Genomic DNA, 18328 nt, shown 5'->3' with positions numbered 1-18328 from the left:
GTTTATGATAGAATATAAACTTTGGGTAAGCTCATTTTTTGTAAATTGGCACCTTAACAACCGCATGTAAATGTGTGAGATATGCGCTTGTAACCTCATGCATCAGCAATTTTGTCCAAAAATTCATCCGTAATAAACATAGAGGCAAAATCGTCTACATTTTCAGAGTTTTCTGGAAATTTTTTAACTTCTGGAGTTCCACAAAAGCTCTAATTGTTTCGTGGAGTGTCGGTGTCTCACCAGTCTATATTATCAATATCCCCGACAGAATCATCATCAGAATCACTCAAAACCATTCGCGTAACCCGAGGACCTCTTATAGCTTCTCTAATTATTTCAGATCTCTCTCAATATCACTAGGATCTTATGAAAAATTATTTAAACAAATCCAATCGGACCATAAAAAATATCATAGACACTTAAGATAAGATTTGAAAAGGGCTGAATCCAGATAAAATTTCAGTCATATAATTTTATAAATGAGATACAAACGTTCACGAAATCAACTCGTAGTTATGACACAAACCTTTTGAAGTAGCGTGAATTTATTTTAGAATGAACAAATGTCTTGATTTAGTCAGTAGATGTCATAGAGTTCGACTACTTATAAACCCGCGAAAACACGGGACCGGTCCTTAGCAGTTAGTTCAAATTACGGCGCAAACGCGAGACCGGTCATTAAAGTGTTGATGTTGGAATGAAGAAAAAAACATATATTTATTTTTGTATGTAAATAGTTTAATTTTATATTTTAATACTGTTGTACAGCAATATGTGTAGAAAACAAGCTCATGGATTGTGCTTAATAATAATTTAATTATTGAGTAAATTATTTGGCCCTATTTTTGGCAGCAATGAATGTGTTTTTCATAAGCATTGCCACTGTCATGGGACCCACTCCTCCAGGAACCGGGGTTATAGCACCGGCAACTTTAGATACTTCTGAAAGCATAAACAGTGATATTTAGGAACAAGAAACTGCAATAGTATTTACCTAGATAAAAGCTCTAAATACACAGAAGTTAGCAAACTAATAAAGGTGTTAACAGAATCAATAGTTGAAATGTGCTCGTGGATAAAATAATAAACTCGATAAACTAAAACAAAGGGTACTGTATATAATTACCTTCGAAGTCTACATCTCCCACAAATCTTTTTGCACCCGTGTCAGGGTGAGTTACTTTTGTCAAACCCACATCAATAATAGTAGCACCTGGTTTAACCATGTCAGCTTTAATTAAACCAGGTATACCTAAAAAAATGGTTAGGTATAAGAAGAAGAAAGGTAAATAATAAGTCTTGAATAGACTGAAAAGATTCAACTGACTCTCATTGCTTTAGATAGTGGAAAAACTTTAAAATAATGATTAAATCTGATAGATGCAGGTTATCAAGATATTACAAATTAGCTAAAGTCAAACAAAATTGAAACGAGCTACCATAACATTAAGTTCCCAAAAAAAGTTTTAAATCTTAAACTAGAATATTTGACCAATATTACTGTAGAATTTGATAAGCAAATTCACTCACATACACACACACACGCGCACACATACATAGATACAAACACATACGCAGTTTTATCTTGATTGTTATTTACATGAAGGCAAGGTGATCACTCTGGCGCTTCAGGGACCGGTCCAGGGTAATATTAAATTAATAATACAGTATAAAATCACTAATATTTATTTTCACCCCCCTCCATTGAGAATCGAACCCCCGGGTCCAGAGGTCCCGACCTCCAGCGCGGTAGCTAAACACGCTAACCATTACACCACGGAAGCGGACTATATTTAAATATAAACTTTCAATACATATTGCATGTATTAATCCGTATCTGCTCAGTATCAAGTAGTAAATTAGACAGTATATTTGTACCTGTTGCTGTAACAATAATGTCTGCATTACGACAATGCATGGTTAGCTGATCTCGAGGAGTGTAGCGATGGCAAATAGTGACTGTAGCATCCATTCCTAAACCAGACTCATGTCTTCCATCAGCATGGAGCAACATGGCGACTGGCAAACCTATATTTTTGGATCGGCTTACAACAACAGCATTTCGCCCAAAGGTTTCAATGTTGTTCCTAGAAATCATAATTTCCAATATTTTAAAGAACATTGATTTCAAAGAATTTAATAGAATAAAAATATTATCGTAACACACATCACAATGTCAGTAATACATTCTTAACCTGTTAATCGGGCGGGACGCATAAATACGTCCAACGCAAGTGATATCGGGTACGAGAAGGACATGAATACGTCCGTGATATATATGTTTATTATATTATATATATATATATATATATATATATATATATATATATATATATATATATATATATATATATATATATATATATATATGGACGTACATTTATCGAACAACAAAGGTATTAGTCATCCATAAATGTCTCGACATAAATTTAAGACACGGAGTGATCAGTATTCGCGCCCGTTACAAGTTGCGTAATTGGACAGTGGACCGCCCGGTTAACAGGTTAAAAAGAGGTTATCATTCAAATAATGGCGACTGCAACAGTCAGTTATACTATTACTATAATCACTCTTTTTTCCATTTACACTCATTGATAAGCAATATAAAATAAAAAGCGTACAAAAGAATAAAAGGAGAAGAAAAAGAAAACCTTTTGATGATCTCGATCACACCCGCTGGAGTGCACGGTATTAGGGTAGTCATATCCAAACACAGTTTTCCAACATTCGTAATATGAAAACCATCAACATCTTTTTCGGGTACCACAGCATTGCATGCAGTCCTTTCGTCAATAGATTCAGGTAAAGGCAACTGTACAAGAATTCCGTCTACAGTGTCATCATTGTTAAGCTCATTTACTTTTTTAATCAAATCTTCCTGAGAAATACTTGCATCAATGTTGAGTGTTTTGCTAATAATTCCTAGAAACATTACAGCTTATCAAAAATTATTATCTTCTTCTTCTTCTTTTTTTGTAGATCCTAGGGATCTGTTTGTGCCTCCGCATGTCGTTCTTGGGATGTTAACTCCCAACTGTTTTTCCATCTTTTCGGAGGTCTGTCTGGGGGTCTCATCAATTTATTATCAATTTGTTAAATGCATATCCCAAATAACATATCCACAAAAAAAAAACCTATTTGGAATCCAAATAACGTTTATATCAACAAAATGTAAAAAGAAAGCAATAAAAATGCACTTGCTAATGAACTCCACTGCATATGATAACAGTTATAACAAATTAATTTTTACTGTCAACTACAAGTACATAAGAAAGAAGTCATTTAAAAAAATATATTTAAGGACTGCATAAAATTAAATAAATTCCCATTATTTATTATTTATTTAGTATCAGTCGACTAATTTTTTTAATTAGATATTTATTGAGTTGGTGTCAAATGTATACAATGTGTGCAAGGAATTGATTTTCTGATGAATGTTGATAAAACTAATGTCATTGTTTTTGAAAGAGATGATGTGAGATGAGATGAGATTTGGATGTAAAATGATTACACAGGTAGATGATTTCGTTTACATATATGTTGTCTAGGGATGAAAAGATTGATAATGAAGTAGAAAGGAGAGTGAATGCTATGAACAGAGTGAATGCTGGGAACAGAGTGAATGGTGCACTGAATTCAGTTACAGCAAATAAAAACCTTTCGGCGAAAGTTAATCTGGCAGTGCAGAATGGAGTCCTGGTTCCAACCCTAATATATGAAAGTGAAGCATGGAGTTGGCAAAAGAAGGATGAAAGCAGAATAAATGCAGTCGCATAGCGTTCTCTCAGATTAATTTGCGACAAAACGATATATGATAGATGTTCGAATGGTAAAATAGGGAAAGAATGCAAGGCTAAGATATAAGCATTATAAATAAAATTAAGAAAGGTGTGTTGAGATTTTTTTGGGCTTGTGAATCGAACGAGTGAAGAAAGAATTGTAAAACAAATATGGTTGGTGATAGAAACAAAGGAAGACCGATGAAAACTTGCCATGATCAAGTTTTTCAAATAGTTAAAGGTGGTTAGTTCAGGAGTCAGAATAATCAGCGGGTATGTATGAGGAGATGGATGAATGTAGAAGAAGCAAAGATTGTTTGCAAAGATAGATTGGTGTGACTTTCTTTCTCTCTGCCTACCCCTGCGGAGTAGCGGCATGTTGGTTAATTAGTTTAGATATTTATTTGAAAAAAATGTATAAACCTAAGAATCTAAATTTTTTTATTATATTTAAATATCATTATAAGCACTTATAATATAAGATATGGATATTATATTATAAGATAAAAATGTTTTTAACTGAAAAATTCTTAAGAAAACTACAATTAAAATTCACTTGCCTTATAATTTTATAATTTCTCAGTTATTCAGTATATGCGTATTGGAATGATATGTTTATTTAAATAAAAAATAAATAGGACCTTATCCTACCAACAAATTGAGCGGCTTCCATCTTCTTTTGTACATAAATGGCACTTGCAGGATCATCTCCAACCAAAACACAGGTTAACTGTGGCCTCTTGTGGCCATTGGAGACCCAAATATCAATTTCATTTTTTAATTCAGTCTTCAACTGTGTAGCAAGTTTAGTTCCATCTAATATTTTTGCCATAATTCTAAAAATGTAATAGAAGTAATTGTATATGTATAAAGAACCAAAAATTGGTATATAATCAAGAACAATTTGAATTTGTATTTTATCAACAATATAAAAAAAGTTACTAAAGTGAAATAAATTTGTATGGCCTGTTTTTGTGTGTTTTTGAAGGTAGACAAATTTTAAATGGTAGCAGCTTTTTAAAGCCATCAGAATCACATGAAGTTTGGTGTACTAAAGTTGGGCTTCCAGATTTCTGAAATATTCAACCGGAACACCGAAATGCCCCCACCGTACAGTACAGTGAAATAAATGACAGTAATTATCCTAAATAATCCTTCACAGTTAATCATTTTTAGAATTTTTTGTCATCTAGAAAAAAATTTAATTAACGAAACCGTCTGGGACTCCAGGATCGTCAGAAAACCGGAACGTCTGGCAAGCCTAACTAAAGCTAGAAAAAAATCTGATTCATTATTTTATTTTACGGATAACAGTTTACGGATAAGTTATATTTGACATATAAAGTTAATTATAATAACACCAACATTTAACAAATAAAATAAATTATTATAACACCAACATTAAACATTTAAAGTAAATTATACTTGTACAAAAATGTAGGAATAAATATAATGCAAGTTAAGAAAAGAAAACTTGATTAGTTATTAATTTGGCAGTCTATCACTAAGCGTCAAAGAAATTATAAAAAGCAAAAATTTTGTATCACAACCACACCTTGGTTAAATATAAACTCTTGTTTACCTTGCATTTAATTTGGTACATCTGTCAGAAAAATTCCTCGACAACATACATGATAAAGTCTTAGGATTAATAATATATTTTAATGGAATCATATTTGATTTCTTTTTACCACAGTCGACGATTATATATTATTTTTTAAATTATTATACAAATTAGTGTAATGAATTTAATTAAGAGGGTAAATTTAAATTTGATTCATAGCATTCGGAGTAACAATTTTGAAAGTTACAAAACATATGTTTAGACCTGATTGATTGATTTAGTTAAACTAATTCATCATGAAAAGGATAATGTAAAGTTTGGACAATATTATAGTTAGTTATTGTCAATGTACATACCCTCGAATTTACAGTAACTTAACGAATTAAAACCACAATAGAAAAGTAATACAGTCTACTTTTAAAGGTAAACGAAAAAAATAATGAAAGGTTTGTTATGGATTAATTGTCATAAACGAATGAAAACCTGTTCAATCCAAATATGCATATGAATTTAAATTTACTGAAGTTTGACACATTCGCGAAGTTGACAGGAGTTCAAATATTTGTGAGAATAACCGGATATATTAATAAATTAATGATTCGATTATATTGTTACGAATGAATGTTTCCTTGATTCGATAATTATTATTACAATATTAGTACAATATAATTATTATTATTAAAGTTGATTGACATTAAATAGAATTCCTTATTTATTATAAATGTTATTGTACTGAATTATTGATATATCATACAGTTATGAATTATTTCTTCTAGTTTTAGATGGTTACAAATCAACAAATAAAAGCATTTTTAGATACAACCAGGGAGTTTTTTTCTCACAGACTGACAGTTTAGTAGTGTATATAGTTTTACTGTTAAATAAACTAAAAATATGGGGACTTTTTTTCATTCTTATTTTGATAGTTTATTTTTAAATCACATAGTTTGTTAAACGCACCGGCAGCACTAATAAGATTTTAAATGTTAGATTTGAGTAAATCGCGATGTATGGGAATTAAAATGATTTTTTTGAAGGATTCTTTTAATGTAATCGCTTCTCACCTACTTCATAACCGAGTATTTGTTAGATTGTTACGAACATCACTAAAAAATCCACGTGTGCGCGTTATATCTACAAATTTATCTGTAGAATTCCTGGGGAGCGCTACTGTCGCGCTAATTTTTTTTGACCATCTAGAGAAAATACAAAACGGGATTTCATTTTGTTGTTCCGACGAAAACCGTTCCACAGATAAGTTTGTGGAAGTGTACCCATGGCGCAGCAATAGCGCCCTGACGCTTTAACGGAAAATATTTGTATTATAATTGGGACTTTATTTGAATCGTTTTATTTTTCATCTCTCATAGAAATACTAATTACATTCAGTTGAATGCATATTTGTTTACCAACTAAAAATATTTTATACCGCATAATACAATTCATAAAAGTTTTGAAAATAATTATTAAAAACATTTTATTAAAATAACATCTTCCAAAATAGAAAACAATTTTAAAATTAACAATAAATATAATAAGAGTATTTAGGAAGAGAAAACATATGTTGATAGTTTTTATCATTATTTGTTGCGTGGCGGTGCAATGGATTCGGATTAAGTATCACGAAGTTTGGTGATAGATTTCAGTCCAGAGGGTCCTGTGATGAGCAGCAGAGGGGTAGAGTCCAACGTCTCCTGAAGAGTGCGTGTGCATCTTTAATTTAATAAGAAATCATACGATATTGTGTAACATTAAAACAGACACATACCTCAGAAGTTGACGACGAAAAAGTCATGAAAAATAGTAACTAATATTCTGTACCTTATAAATGTAAACGATTTCACACAATTCATTTATTATGAGAACAAAAACACTTAATAATTCATGTAAAAGACATAGGTACTCGCATATAGAGAATTTAGATGCAGGTACAAGGATGGATTAATAAAACAGTAATTGTTTTTTTTCTTCTTTTTTATTGCTTGTATTGAAGGACATTAAAAACAATGCATTTATTTCGTTTACATACACATTATACAAATAATTTTATATACTACTACTTATCAATATTCGCTCCCTATGTGGAGCATATGGAGTTCACGAACTGCCTTTAGGCAGCTTGTGAACTCCATGTGCTCCACATAGAGAGCGGATATTCCTGAGTTGCCTGTCGGCTGCCAGCTCCCTTGCATCCTACCAAGTCAGGTCCGCGTCCCGGAGTTTAGACGAGAACTGCCGACGGATTATCACCAGTGAACGTCCTGGGCGGCGGGGACCTGATGCCTTGTAAAAGAGGCGAGCTCGATAGCGACTCTCGGGAGGCATGCGAAGTACACGGTCTGGCCAACTGAATCGCTTTTCTTGGCGACAGTTGTGACTATGCGTCCTACGTCGTATTTCCAGGTTTTTCACGAAGTCCAACCACCGCACAGTGGGGTATATTAGCGATCTGGGCGGCCAAAAGTCACTTTTAAAAACATTGTCGCAGGTGTATGAAAAATATATCGACATGAAATAGAGTATTTTGTTGATGACATGCAATAATTGTATCCCCCCCACGCACATCTCACGTGTCTAATGGTCAGTCGCAAAGTTGTTGTTATTGTGAGTGCACGTGTTTCTCTTTCGCTGTTTGTTTAGTACGCAAACATTTCAGTGATTATTATAATTTTTTTGTATTACACGTATACAATTTAATAATGGATTGTGATGAAGCAGGTAAGATAGTGTATTGTACATAGATTTAAGTTGCAATAGCTAACATATTTACTAAAAAAAACTAATTTAAATAAGTGCCTTTAAATAGATTTTTCCTTCATTTTTTTTTTAAATAAAGGATATTAAGTTGTGCTTCCGAGTGGTATCCGGCTATAATTTTGATTGTATCAAATAGCTTAGCCCTCTTTCTTTATATGAATTGAAAATTTTTTTGCAGAATTTTGCTCTTTTGCAAGAAATCGCTCTTTTAAGATGAGTCAGCACAATAATAAAAACTGAACTACGTACAGTTTTTTATCTTTAAATTGTTACATTTTTATTTTAGGACCAGTAGATATTAGAATAATGACTAGAAAACAGTTATTATTATCATGCAGCAACAAAATGCTAATAAAATTAATGAAAAATTAGAATGCTTGCAAAAGTACCTTTTACAATTAGATAATTTTTCTGACGAGTGTGCAATGAAAATTAAAAACTATTTTTCGCATTTCAAGTCTGAAATGAAACGAAGATAGATTAATGCACTCAGAAAGGAGGAAACTTTCTTGATAAAAAATGAAAATTGGCTTGACGGAACTTTTACAATTCCTTGGGTAATGAATCGACCAGGACGACCATTAAAGTCGTTTGGTGAATCAAGTCAGAGAAGCAAAAGAAGGAAAACTGAAGATTTGCGCAAACATATTGAATTAGATGTGCTCACCCATGCTACTCGGTCAAAGTTAGGAGAAAGCGGGATGAGAGATGCTTCTTTGGTGTTGAAAGAAATTATCTGTACACCTAAGCGTGCTACCAAATATAAGAAAGCGTATTCTCGTTGCCAGCAAAAAAAATACCCGGATAACGCAATTGACTCCATCACAGGCTTTATCTATTTTTGTTGAAGCCGATCTTTCGAGAAGGCAATATGATATAGTAAGGAGTTCTCATAAAAAACTATACCCGTGTTACAGTATCTTACAAAAAGCAAAACTCGAGTGTTACCCTGCTAAGAAAGCTTACAGAGTAACTGAAACTTGTGCCGAAGTAAACCTATAGAGTTTAATGGATCACACTACCACGCGACTATTGACACATTTAGAAGAATGTTTACAAAATTTAAATAAAAAAGAAAGAGAAACATTAGTTTAAATGTGCAAGTGGGGTTGTGATGGAGCACAACAAGCTCAATATAAACAAACGTTTTTAAATGATGCAGACTCCGATGCAAACATATTTCAGAGTTCGTTAGTGCCCCTACAACTTATTTGTTCCTTGAATAATAAGGTTATTTGGCAAAACCCAATTCCTTCTTCACCACGTTATTGTCGTCCAATAAGAATACGATTTATAAAGGAAACAAAAAAAATAACAAATGAAGAAATCGCTTATATTAAAAGCGGAAGAAGAACTGTGTCCGGACGAGGAACCATGGCCATCTTTCTCGGACTAATATTTTTTAAATTATTTACTACGATTTGCATTTATTAAAAAATTTTTTTTTTTTTTTTACTGATAAGTAAAAAATATCTCCATATAATACAATGAATTAGTCAAAAGGCATATTTGGAATCGATTTAGAACGAAAAATAATATTGGCCGCCCAGATCGCCAATATACCCCACTGTGCACCGCAAGCCTATAATTTTTGGCAGGCATCTATTCTCAAAGCTGAGTCTACGGCTGCTCTGGGCCATTGTTAGGTGTCATGTCTCACAGCCTATTTTATATAATTTGGGCAATTTTGATTCCCCTATCAGAAGAATTTCATTTGTCAGAATCGCGATTGTTTTTTATTTCTCTAGGACAGAACGCCAAAGGAGAGAAACTTATATAGATAAGTATATCTTACAATAGATGTAAATATAGTAAAACCTCGTTTCACACTATTCCAGGAGTTGACAAAAAACGATGAATAATCGAGGAAAGTTTTAAAGAAAGCAAAAGAAATATAAAAAATGGAGTTAACAGTTTCTAATAGCATTATAACATGTCTTTTTTTTCAGCCAATTTAATTGCATTTTCTCATATCTGATAAATAAAATAACTTCAATTTAGTGCACCAAGATAAAACGTAAGGAAATTAAAGTCGTCATATTTTTCCACGTTTTTTTGAAAATATAATGTAATATCACTAACTGATCTCGCACTACCAAGGTACCGCCACCCATTTTTCTTAGCAAATAAATAAATGTTTAGAAAATAACCATTTTCAGGGCTTTTTTCATGTAACGCGGTGGAACGGTGTTCCGGCACCTTTTTTCACGGATATATATTTTTTAATTTTCCAAATCAAATTAGACGAAATACTGTTTGTGCTTTCATAATTACAATCTTTATTTACAAAATTTCTCAAAATAATAAAATATGGTATTGTAATGAATATTTAAATGATATTTCAATGTATTTTTTGTAAAAAGCTTGACATGAAGTGGGTTCTAGGACATTTTAAGTTTAAAAAAAGCGCTAACTATTCTACATAATTCTACTTTAAAGGCGGTTAACAAGGCTATTTACGATGGCATACCGACTTACATTGCATTTGAAGTCAATAACTGACTTCAAATACAATATAAGTCGGTATTGCCATGGTATAAATTGATTTCACGTCAGTATAGCGCTGTTGCGTCAGTGCCGACTTAAATATTGTCGACTGATGACTACATGATGATGTAGGTGTAAACAGCGTAAGTCAGTGTTTTATTTTTTTATCTAACATTGGGTGTTTGTTGCTGGTATCTACACCCACCTAGTAACGTAGCACGTGTTGTTATTGGGTTTATTATTGTACCTACAACTTATAACGTGCCCTTATGTCGTCGAAAGACAAAACAGTTTCTCGAAACTTCTCGTTACTACTAACCAACTGTACCTAAAAAATAACTAACTAACCATCACGCCAAAAAAAGTTCAATAATCTCCTAACTAGCTAACTACTAACTAATCATCGCGCCGCTTCTCCGCAGGGGTAGGCAGAGAAAATATTACGACACACACACCACTCTGTCTTTGCAAGCATTATTAGCCACATCCAAGTTCATGCATTTCCTCATACATACCCGCCGATTATTTCGACTCCTAACCTGACCGCTTTTAAGTATTTGACATACCTACTCGTGCTTCTGCTTTTTTCTCGGTCTTCCTCTGCTTCTTTTCCAACTACATTCGCCTCATAAATTTGTTTTACCGTTCTTTCCTCACTCATGTCCCAACTATCTCAACACACCTTTCTTAATTTTATCGATAATGCTTATATCAGCTTTGCTTGCCACCCTTATTTCACCATTCGAACATGTATCATACATCGTTTTGCCACACATTCATCTGAGAGATTGCATTTCGACTGCATTCCGTTTACTTTCATCCCTTTTTGGAACTAACTCTTGCTTCACTTCCATACACATTAGGTACTAGGTAGGTATCAAGGCAAATGCCTAAAAAATCATTAATAAAATATTTTTTTACTAAATAATTTAGTATTATTCTGTATGTACCGATTGATGTGGTGTCCTTGTGGCTTCGGGTTACTTCGAGAGAGCGCTGCAACGGAGATCTGCGGCAGGGTGCTGACGGTTAGCGGTGAGGGAGAAGAGGGCGGAACAGGAAATCTCTCGTTACTAACCTGTATTATTTAAAAAAGGAAACTTCAAAATATATTTTTATGTGTATAAATATATATATATATATATATATATATATATATATATATATATATATATATATATATATATATATATATATATATATATATATATATATATATATATATATATATATATATATACATATACATATATATATATATATATATATATATATATATATATATATATATATATTTATATATATATGTATATATATATATATATATATATATATATATATATATATATATATATATATATATATATATATATATATATATATATATATATATATATATATACACAGTGAAACCTCTATCTATCGTTTTTAAAGGGACCTATTGAAATAAACTATGAATGCGGGAAAACAATGAATGCAAGATTAAGAGGTCGATACACAAGGAGATACGATCGAGTAATGATACCGTCCTCCCAATCTGCATTACCTACCAATGGTTACCATTCTAAGAAGAATACAAGTTTTAGAAGCAAATAAATGTACTTCTTTAAAAAAATACATAGCTGAAGAGAACCAAAAAAAATTAAGTTTTCTGCATTGTAAATAATCTATGATCGACATTGGTTTTTTCACTGTTTTATTTCCATAAGTCAACAGTTTGTTTTCAGCTTTGTATATATATATATATATATATATATATATATATATATATATATATATATATATATATATATATATATATATATTGTATATATATATATATATATATATATATATATATATATATATATATATATATATATATATATATATATATATATATATATATATATATATATATATATATATATATATATATATATATATATATATATATATATATATATATATATATATATATATATATATATATATATTTGCATAAGTTATTGAATGTGCGTAGTAGATATTTTTTAATCTCTCAAATAGTGTGCATGCTTCCGAAAATTAAGGTAGGCAGAGGCTCCTCTTCATCAATATCGACCTCTTCTGTTGTATCACGCAGTAATATGTATTTATTTAATATGACCCTGGACTGGTCCCTGAAGCGCGGGGACCAGTCCAGGGTCAGTTTGACAGTAAACAGTATACAAATTCGGTACGGCCGTTAATGAAGGAAAAGAAAAAGAAAAAAGAGGTCCGTTATAACAAGGTTTTACTGTTCTTAAATATTATAAAACTTTGCATCGAAAATATTTCGTCTTTGTCATTTCGAACCAATAAAATACTTAAGAGAAAACATATGATTTTATCATGAAGTATACATGTAATATAATATGTACAAATTAGCTCCGGCCGTTAATAAAGGGAAAAAGGGGTCTGTTATAACAAGGTTTTACTGTACTTAAATATTATATAACTTACCATCGAAAATATTTAGTCTTTGTCAATTTCGAACCAATAAAATACTTAAAAAGAGAAAATATATTTATATATAAAAATATTATAGATAAAATATATTATAGATAAAATATATAAAAATATTTTATCATAAATTATACATATAATATAGTATGTACATATTTGCTACGGCCGTTAATAAATGAAAAAAATAAAGACGTAAACAGGTCCGTTATAACGAGGTTTTACTGTACTAAAATATTATACAACTTACCATCGAAAATAATTCGTCTTTGTCATTAGTGTGAGCCTCTCTCACGGATACCAAAGGGGGGAGGGTAGATAGTGAGAGGTAACAAGGCAGTTTAGTACCTCCTCCGAATCTTCCCGACACTCCTCCTTGCCCGCGCGCATTGTCCTGCAAGGCGCGAGCTCCGCCCACCGCGGGAACACGATACACCAGTGGATTTGACTGCAATAACAGTAATAAATCAAATCAATTCAAGTCATTTTATTAAATAATTTATATATATTTACAACACTTTGAATGCGTCCAAATACTTGTTCACAATTTTGAATCATCTCCAATGAGGAGTTAGTTTTTTAATTTTTTTTTTTGATATCTCAACATATTGAGGATACCAAAATTCTTCAGAAAAAAATTAATGCCCATTACATGTAAATCTTAAAAAAAATATATAAAAATAAGAAAAATACTATTTTACCATTAATAAAATAAAACATTAAACCTCGAGTGTAAGTCCCTCTCCAAGCTCAAGAGCTCAGTGTCTTTTTTGGAGACGCACAGCGAATATAAAACTATAAGTCGTCCATATGTTTAAATGTATAGAAATTGTATCAAATTGTAAAAAAAACATGTAAATATATTAAAACCACCTAAATATTTTTTTTCTAGATGCGTATCCAGTACGTACCAAATATTTTTGGCACATATATTTTTTCTCGTGCGCGTACGTGATACGGGTTAGTCCAGAATGGTGCAGAAAAAACGGGCGTATCACGTACGGTCGTATGTGAAGTTGGGTCAAAAAAATGTACATAACCGACCAGCGACTCTTGTTGCGAGCGTCGCCGCACTTCCGTCGGAAAGTGGTCCGCGAAGCCGTCCCTCGAGAAGTAGGCGTGCCGCAGGAGCTGCGCGCAGCGGGGCCGGCGCGCCGGGGCCGCGCGCAGCATGGCGCCCAGCAGCGCGCCGAGGGGACCCCGCGCGCCCCGTGCGCCCGGCGCGCCCGCGCCGCACGCTGCGCCCCGCGCGCCACGCGCGCCGGCCGGCAGCCGCGCCTGCTGCTGCGGGGTCAGCTTGCCTGCAGAGCCATATTCTCAAATATCTATTGAAACGATCCTCCCAGAGATGATGAAGAAAAAGATGTAGACCACTTTGTGAAAAAAAGTTATGACCTATGCATCAGTGAAAGCATGGAATTAGTGAAAATTTTCTTTAAATATTCTCAAATATCTATTCAAATAATCTTCACATTAGAAAAATATGTACCTGAAAGCTACAGTACATTTTGAAAATTAGAAAAAAATACGAACCATGCATCAGTGAAAAGATGGAATTAGTGAAAAATTTCTTTAAATATTCTCGAAAATCTATTGAAAGAATCATCATTTAAGAAAAAGATAAACCTTTAAGCTACAGTCCATTTTGAAGAGAAAAAAAATGCGACTCATGCATCAGTGAAAACAAGGGGGCAAGGGGGATTGCCACCCCCCTGGATTTATTTAAAATAGTAAATAATGTTACTTCCATTTATGTGTTAATAAAAAAATTGTTGCTACAGTATGCCCTTCATTACTACAATATTCTGTCCGTTCGTTCGCCGTACAAGTACGCTACAGTAAATTAAAACTACATTAAAACATTACTTAAAATATTTTGACCCCCCCTAGAAAATTTTCTGCGGGCGCCCATGGTAAATGGTTGGAACGCTCTTGAAGGGTTTAACGATAAGTGCCGGTCGTTCATGGTGCCTTACCTAATAGCTTGACGATCAAGTGAAGCTGGTCGATGTCCGACTTCCCTGGGAAGAGCGGAGTGCCTGACGTCATTTCGGCCAGCACGCAGCCCACGGCCCACACGTCCACCTCTGCACCATACCTGCGCAGCGCATGCAAGTGTGACAGATACGAGGGATACTTACATAGTGAATCATTTTCACTCATGAATTACATGAAATTATAGTAACTTTAAACATAAAGAGTAAATCCACTCACAAGTAGGCATAGGCTATGAAACTTATGAAGTTGAAGCCTGAGTAGGGACATGATAAACGGTGTTGCATAAGCCGTAGCTAGATTTCAGAGTCACTTGGACGTCAGGTAATAGGCATAGTGATTTTAAGAAGAAAACCATATCTCGACAACGGATTACTTTAGAGAAAAGTGATCTCTCATGATGGTGTTTTTTAGCTAATAAATTAATATGAAAAATCGCAAGACTATCGGTACGATACTTATTGAAATCTGTGGATAAATAAGGGATATGAAGTTTTAAGCTTTAGATATTTTAATAAAACGAAAAACGGACACCGATACACGTCATCAAATTTTACGTCATCGGGTACGTAATGGGGAGTATTCCTTTATTACCTGTTTTAAAGGGCTGTAATAGTAGTAGCGTGGATTCGTTTCTGTGACATCATTCGTTACCAACTTACGAAAACAACGTTTTTACGAAGGCGAATTTTGCAAAAGAAAATGATGAATTAAAATATTGATTATATCGGCTGTTATAAACACAAAACGAGTCTTAAACAGTCTCTGATAGGCTGAGTATGTTAAATTAGATATTCCTTCCGAGGGATAATACCCTATTACCTACTCTAAAGTGATAGTCGACGTCAGGGGGACCTGATATGATACGAACAGAAGGAGATACGTAGGTCTTTGATGATGATTTAAAAGTGAAAAGCACCTAGTTTCGCCGAGCAGCAGTTCGGGGGCGCGGTACCAGCGCGTGGCTACGTAGTGCGTGTAGGGCTCCGGGGGCAGGGCCGTGGTGCGCGCGAACCCGAAGTCGCACAGCTTCACCACGCCCAGGCGGGACAAGAGCACGTTTTCCGGCTTCACGTCGCGGTGGATAATCTGTAATCGTTGTTATACATACTACAGTAATACTTTATAGCACCTCACAAGGGCCCAGAGCAGCCGTGTACCAATAGGTGTCTGGGAATTGTGCGGTGGTTTGATTTTGTGAGGAATTAAGAGATAAGGCGTAGGATGCGGCAAATCTTTGTCACAGTTGTGACCAAGATTTTTGTGACAATGACTTTTCTTGACGACAGTTGTCATCAAGAAAAGGCGATTCAGTTGGCTTGGCCATGTACTCCGCATGCCTCCCGTGAGCCTTAATAAAGCTTGCCTCTTTTACAAGGCATCGGGTTCGCGCCGCCCAGGATGTCCACTGCTGACAATTCATCGGCAGTTCTCGTCAGAACTTCGGGACGCGGATCTGACTTGGGAGGATGCAAAGGAGCTGGCAACCGACAGAAAAGCCTGGAGACAGTTTGTGGACTACATATGCTCCACTTAGGGAGCGGATAAGGTTTAATTAACGTTGAGATGGGTACCGGGTTATCGGAGGGAATGTTATAAGGGGTTAATGACTAAAATAAGTCATTATCAAATAAAATACAAGTTAAAAACATTGACTCCCTTTTAACTGTGGTTCTTAACCGTGTTGGAGGTACCGAGCCTCACCAGAAATCAATAAATAATATAAAACTTATTATTTGTGAATGTTGATTTGAAATAGAGGGTGACTGCATTACCAAATAAATACAAGAACAATGTTATACCATTTATTTTATTTTATTCTTATTTATATTTATTGAAGTGTATATTTGTAATCAATAATATTACACGTTGTGCATATGTTTAATAAATGAATCATGAAAACTGTTTCTTATCGTCTAGTCCCAACGAACTATCTATCGTATAAGCGCCCTTGAGGTAGTATTTTACGAAAATGGCGCTTTATAAATTATCCAAAATTATTATTTATTAGGCTGGTGCGGCTTACATTATTAGCGTGGATGTGCGCCAGCGCCCTCAGGAGCTGGAAGGTGATGTGGCGGACCTGCGTGTCGGGTAACCCGGTGACAGTTCTCTCCAGTTCCTGCAGCAGGGTCTTCTCCACGAACTCGAACACCATGTACATGCGCCGCCTGCGTCGGAACACCTCTATAATACTCACGACGTTTTCGTGGTGGATTTTCTTAAGAAAAAAAACGCAATATTCATGTGAGATATAGATATCCATGTACAGGCACATTAATTTGCTATTTTTTTATACGTGTAGGTCCAGCGCTTGTACACTACACGGAATTTTTACGTCCATTTTTAATTTTTTTTTTAATAAAAGCGACTACGACAGTTAAACGTGATCGAATTTACGCGCACCGTGATCACGCACCGATCCGAAGAAAGACTGCCAAAAGTACAAGCCAATCCAAGCCAATCATCCGTTTTATCATGCTTACCGGACTGCCGAACAGTAAAATTCCGTGTAGTACACAAGCGCCTATATCTATGCTATGTAAAAATTAGTAAGTCAAGCAACTTACAACGTTTTGATTGTGTCCAAATACTTGTTTACAAATCTGTACAAATGCTAAATGTCTCGTACACGTTACCTTCAGCATCCTGATCTCTCTCAGCGCCATCTTCCTGACAGTGGCATCCTCCTCCGTCTCCAGGAACTTCTTGATAGCCACGAGCTGTCCCGTGCCCACGTGGCGACACTTCATCACGACACCGTACGATCCTTCGCCCACCACGGATATCTTCTCATAATTCTCCATCCCCTCAATTAATCACTTTATATCCCAAGACACCATTCATCGTGTATATTCAAGATGATTTTTGCCCTTCAATATTGTAATACTGACAAATAAGTAACAAATGAATCTGTTTTGAAATTTAGATTGTTTTAAATCAATTTCAAATTTAAAGTTAGCGGTTTGACATGTCGCTCACTCCTTTCAAGAACGTCATAAATAAAAAAAAAACTTGATTTTTCAGGAGAACGTTTTTAAACTTTAAAAATATAATATAATTTTTTAAAAATAAATATCAAGCCACTTATTGAACTTTTTAGTGTGCAATAGATCTTTTTAGTTTAAACCTGAAGGCTTTTTCTTCATTTGAAAAATAACTACATTATTTGTAAAAAAAATAATTAAAAATACCTTTTCTTAAAAATGCGAAAACAACACCTTCTGCCCTGTAGCGGGTAAATATTAATTTATAAATATGCCTCTTTTGCTGGGATATAGTA

General features: G+C 33.9%; 2 protein-coding genes across 4 annotated transcripts; both read right to left on the bottom strand.

The window, feature by feature from the left end:
- Positions 1 to 716: 716 nt before the first annotated feature.
- Positions 717 to 5899, bottom strand: LOC148304184 (bifunctional methylenetetrahydrofolate dehydrogenase/cyclohydrolase, mitochondrial-like). 2 transcript variants are annotated; one of them, XM_088268748.1, is made up of 6 exons: positions 5362 to 5899; positions 4431 to 4615; positions 2652 to 2922; positions 1879 to 2087; positions 1127 to 1252; positions 717 to 942 (listed from the first exon to the last, which is right to left on the bottom strand). In XM_088268748.1, the coding sequence occupies exons 1-6, from the start codon at positions 5451 to 5453 to the stop codon at positions 830 to 832; spliced, it is 996 nt and encodes a 331-aa protein (XP_088124874.1). In that variant the 5' UTR covers positions 5454 to 5899; the 3' UTR covers positions 717 to 829. The 2 variants fall into 2 exon arrangements, with proteins under 2 accessions (XP_088124874.1, XP_088124875.1); XM_088268749.1 differs by having other exon boundaries at positions 5700 to 5899.
- A 380-nt stretch (positions 5900 to 6279) lies between these two features.
- On the bottom strand, positions 6280 to 17973 carry LOC148304183 (cyclin-dependent kinase-like 4). Of its 2 annotated transcripts, none has more exons than XM_088268747.1 (8): positions 17685 to 17973; positions 17072 to 17266; positions 15965 to 16134; positions 15027 to 15148; positions 14095 to 14351; positions 13301 to 13498; positions 11538 to 11665; positions 6280 to 7037 (listed from the first exon to the last, which is right to left on the bottom strand). In XM_088268747.1, exons 1-8 carry the CDS (start codon positions 17850 to 17852, stop codon positions 6986 to 6988), a joined length of 1290 nt encoding a protein of 429 aa, XP_088124873.1. In that variant the 5' UTR covers positions 17853 to 17973; the 3' UTR covers positions 6280 to 6985. The 2 variants fall into 2 exon arrangements, with proteins under 2 accessions (XP_088124873.1, XP_088124872.1); XM_088268746.1 differs by having other exon boundaries at positions 6288 to 7056; positions 17685 to 17970.
- Between the last annotated feature and the right edge of the window lie 355 nt (positions 17974 to 18328).

The sequence above is a fragment of the Brachycentrus maculatus genome, unplaced genomic scaffold, assembly GCF_059751285.1.
Source record: "Brachycentrus maculatus isolate JH-2025_06_01 unplaced genomic scaffold, ASM5975128v1 h1tg000326l, whole genome shotgun sequence".
Taxonomy (NCBI): domain Eukaryota; kingdom Metazoa; phylum Arthropoda; class Insecta; order Trichoptera; family Brachycentridae; genus Brachycentrus; species Brachycentrus maculatus.
Note: the sequence above shows the minus strand (reverse complement) of the source record. Positions and strands in the feature narration are given on the sequence as shown.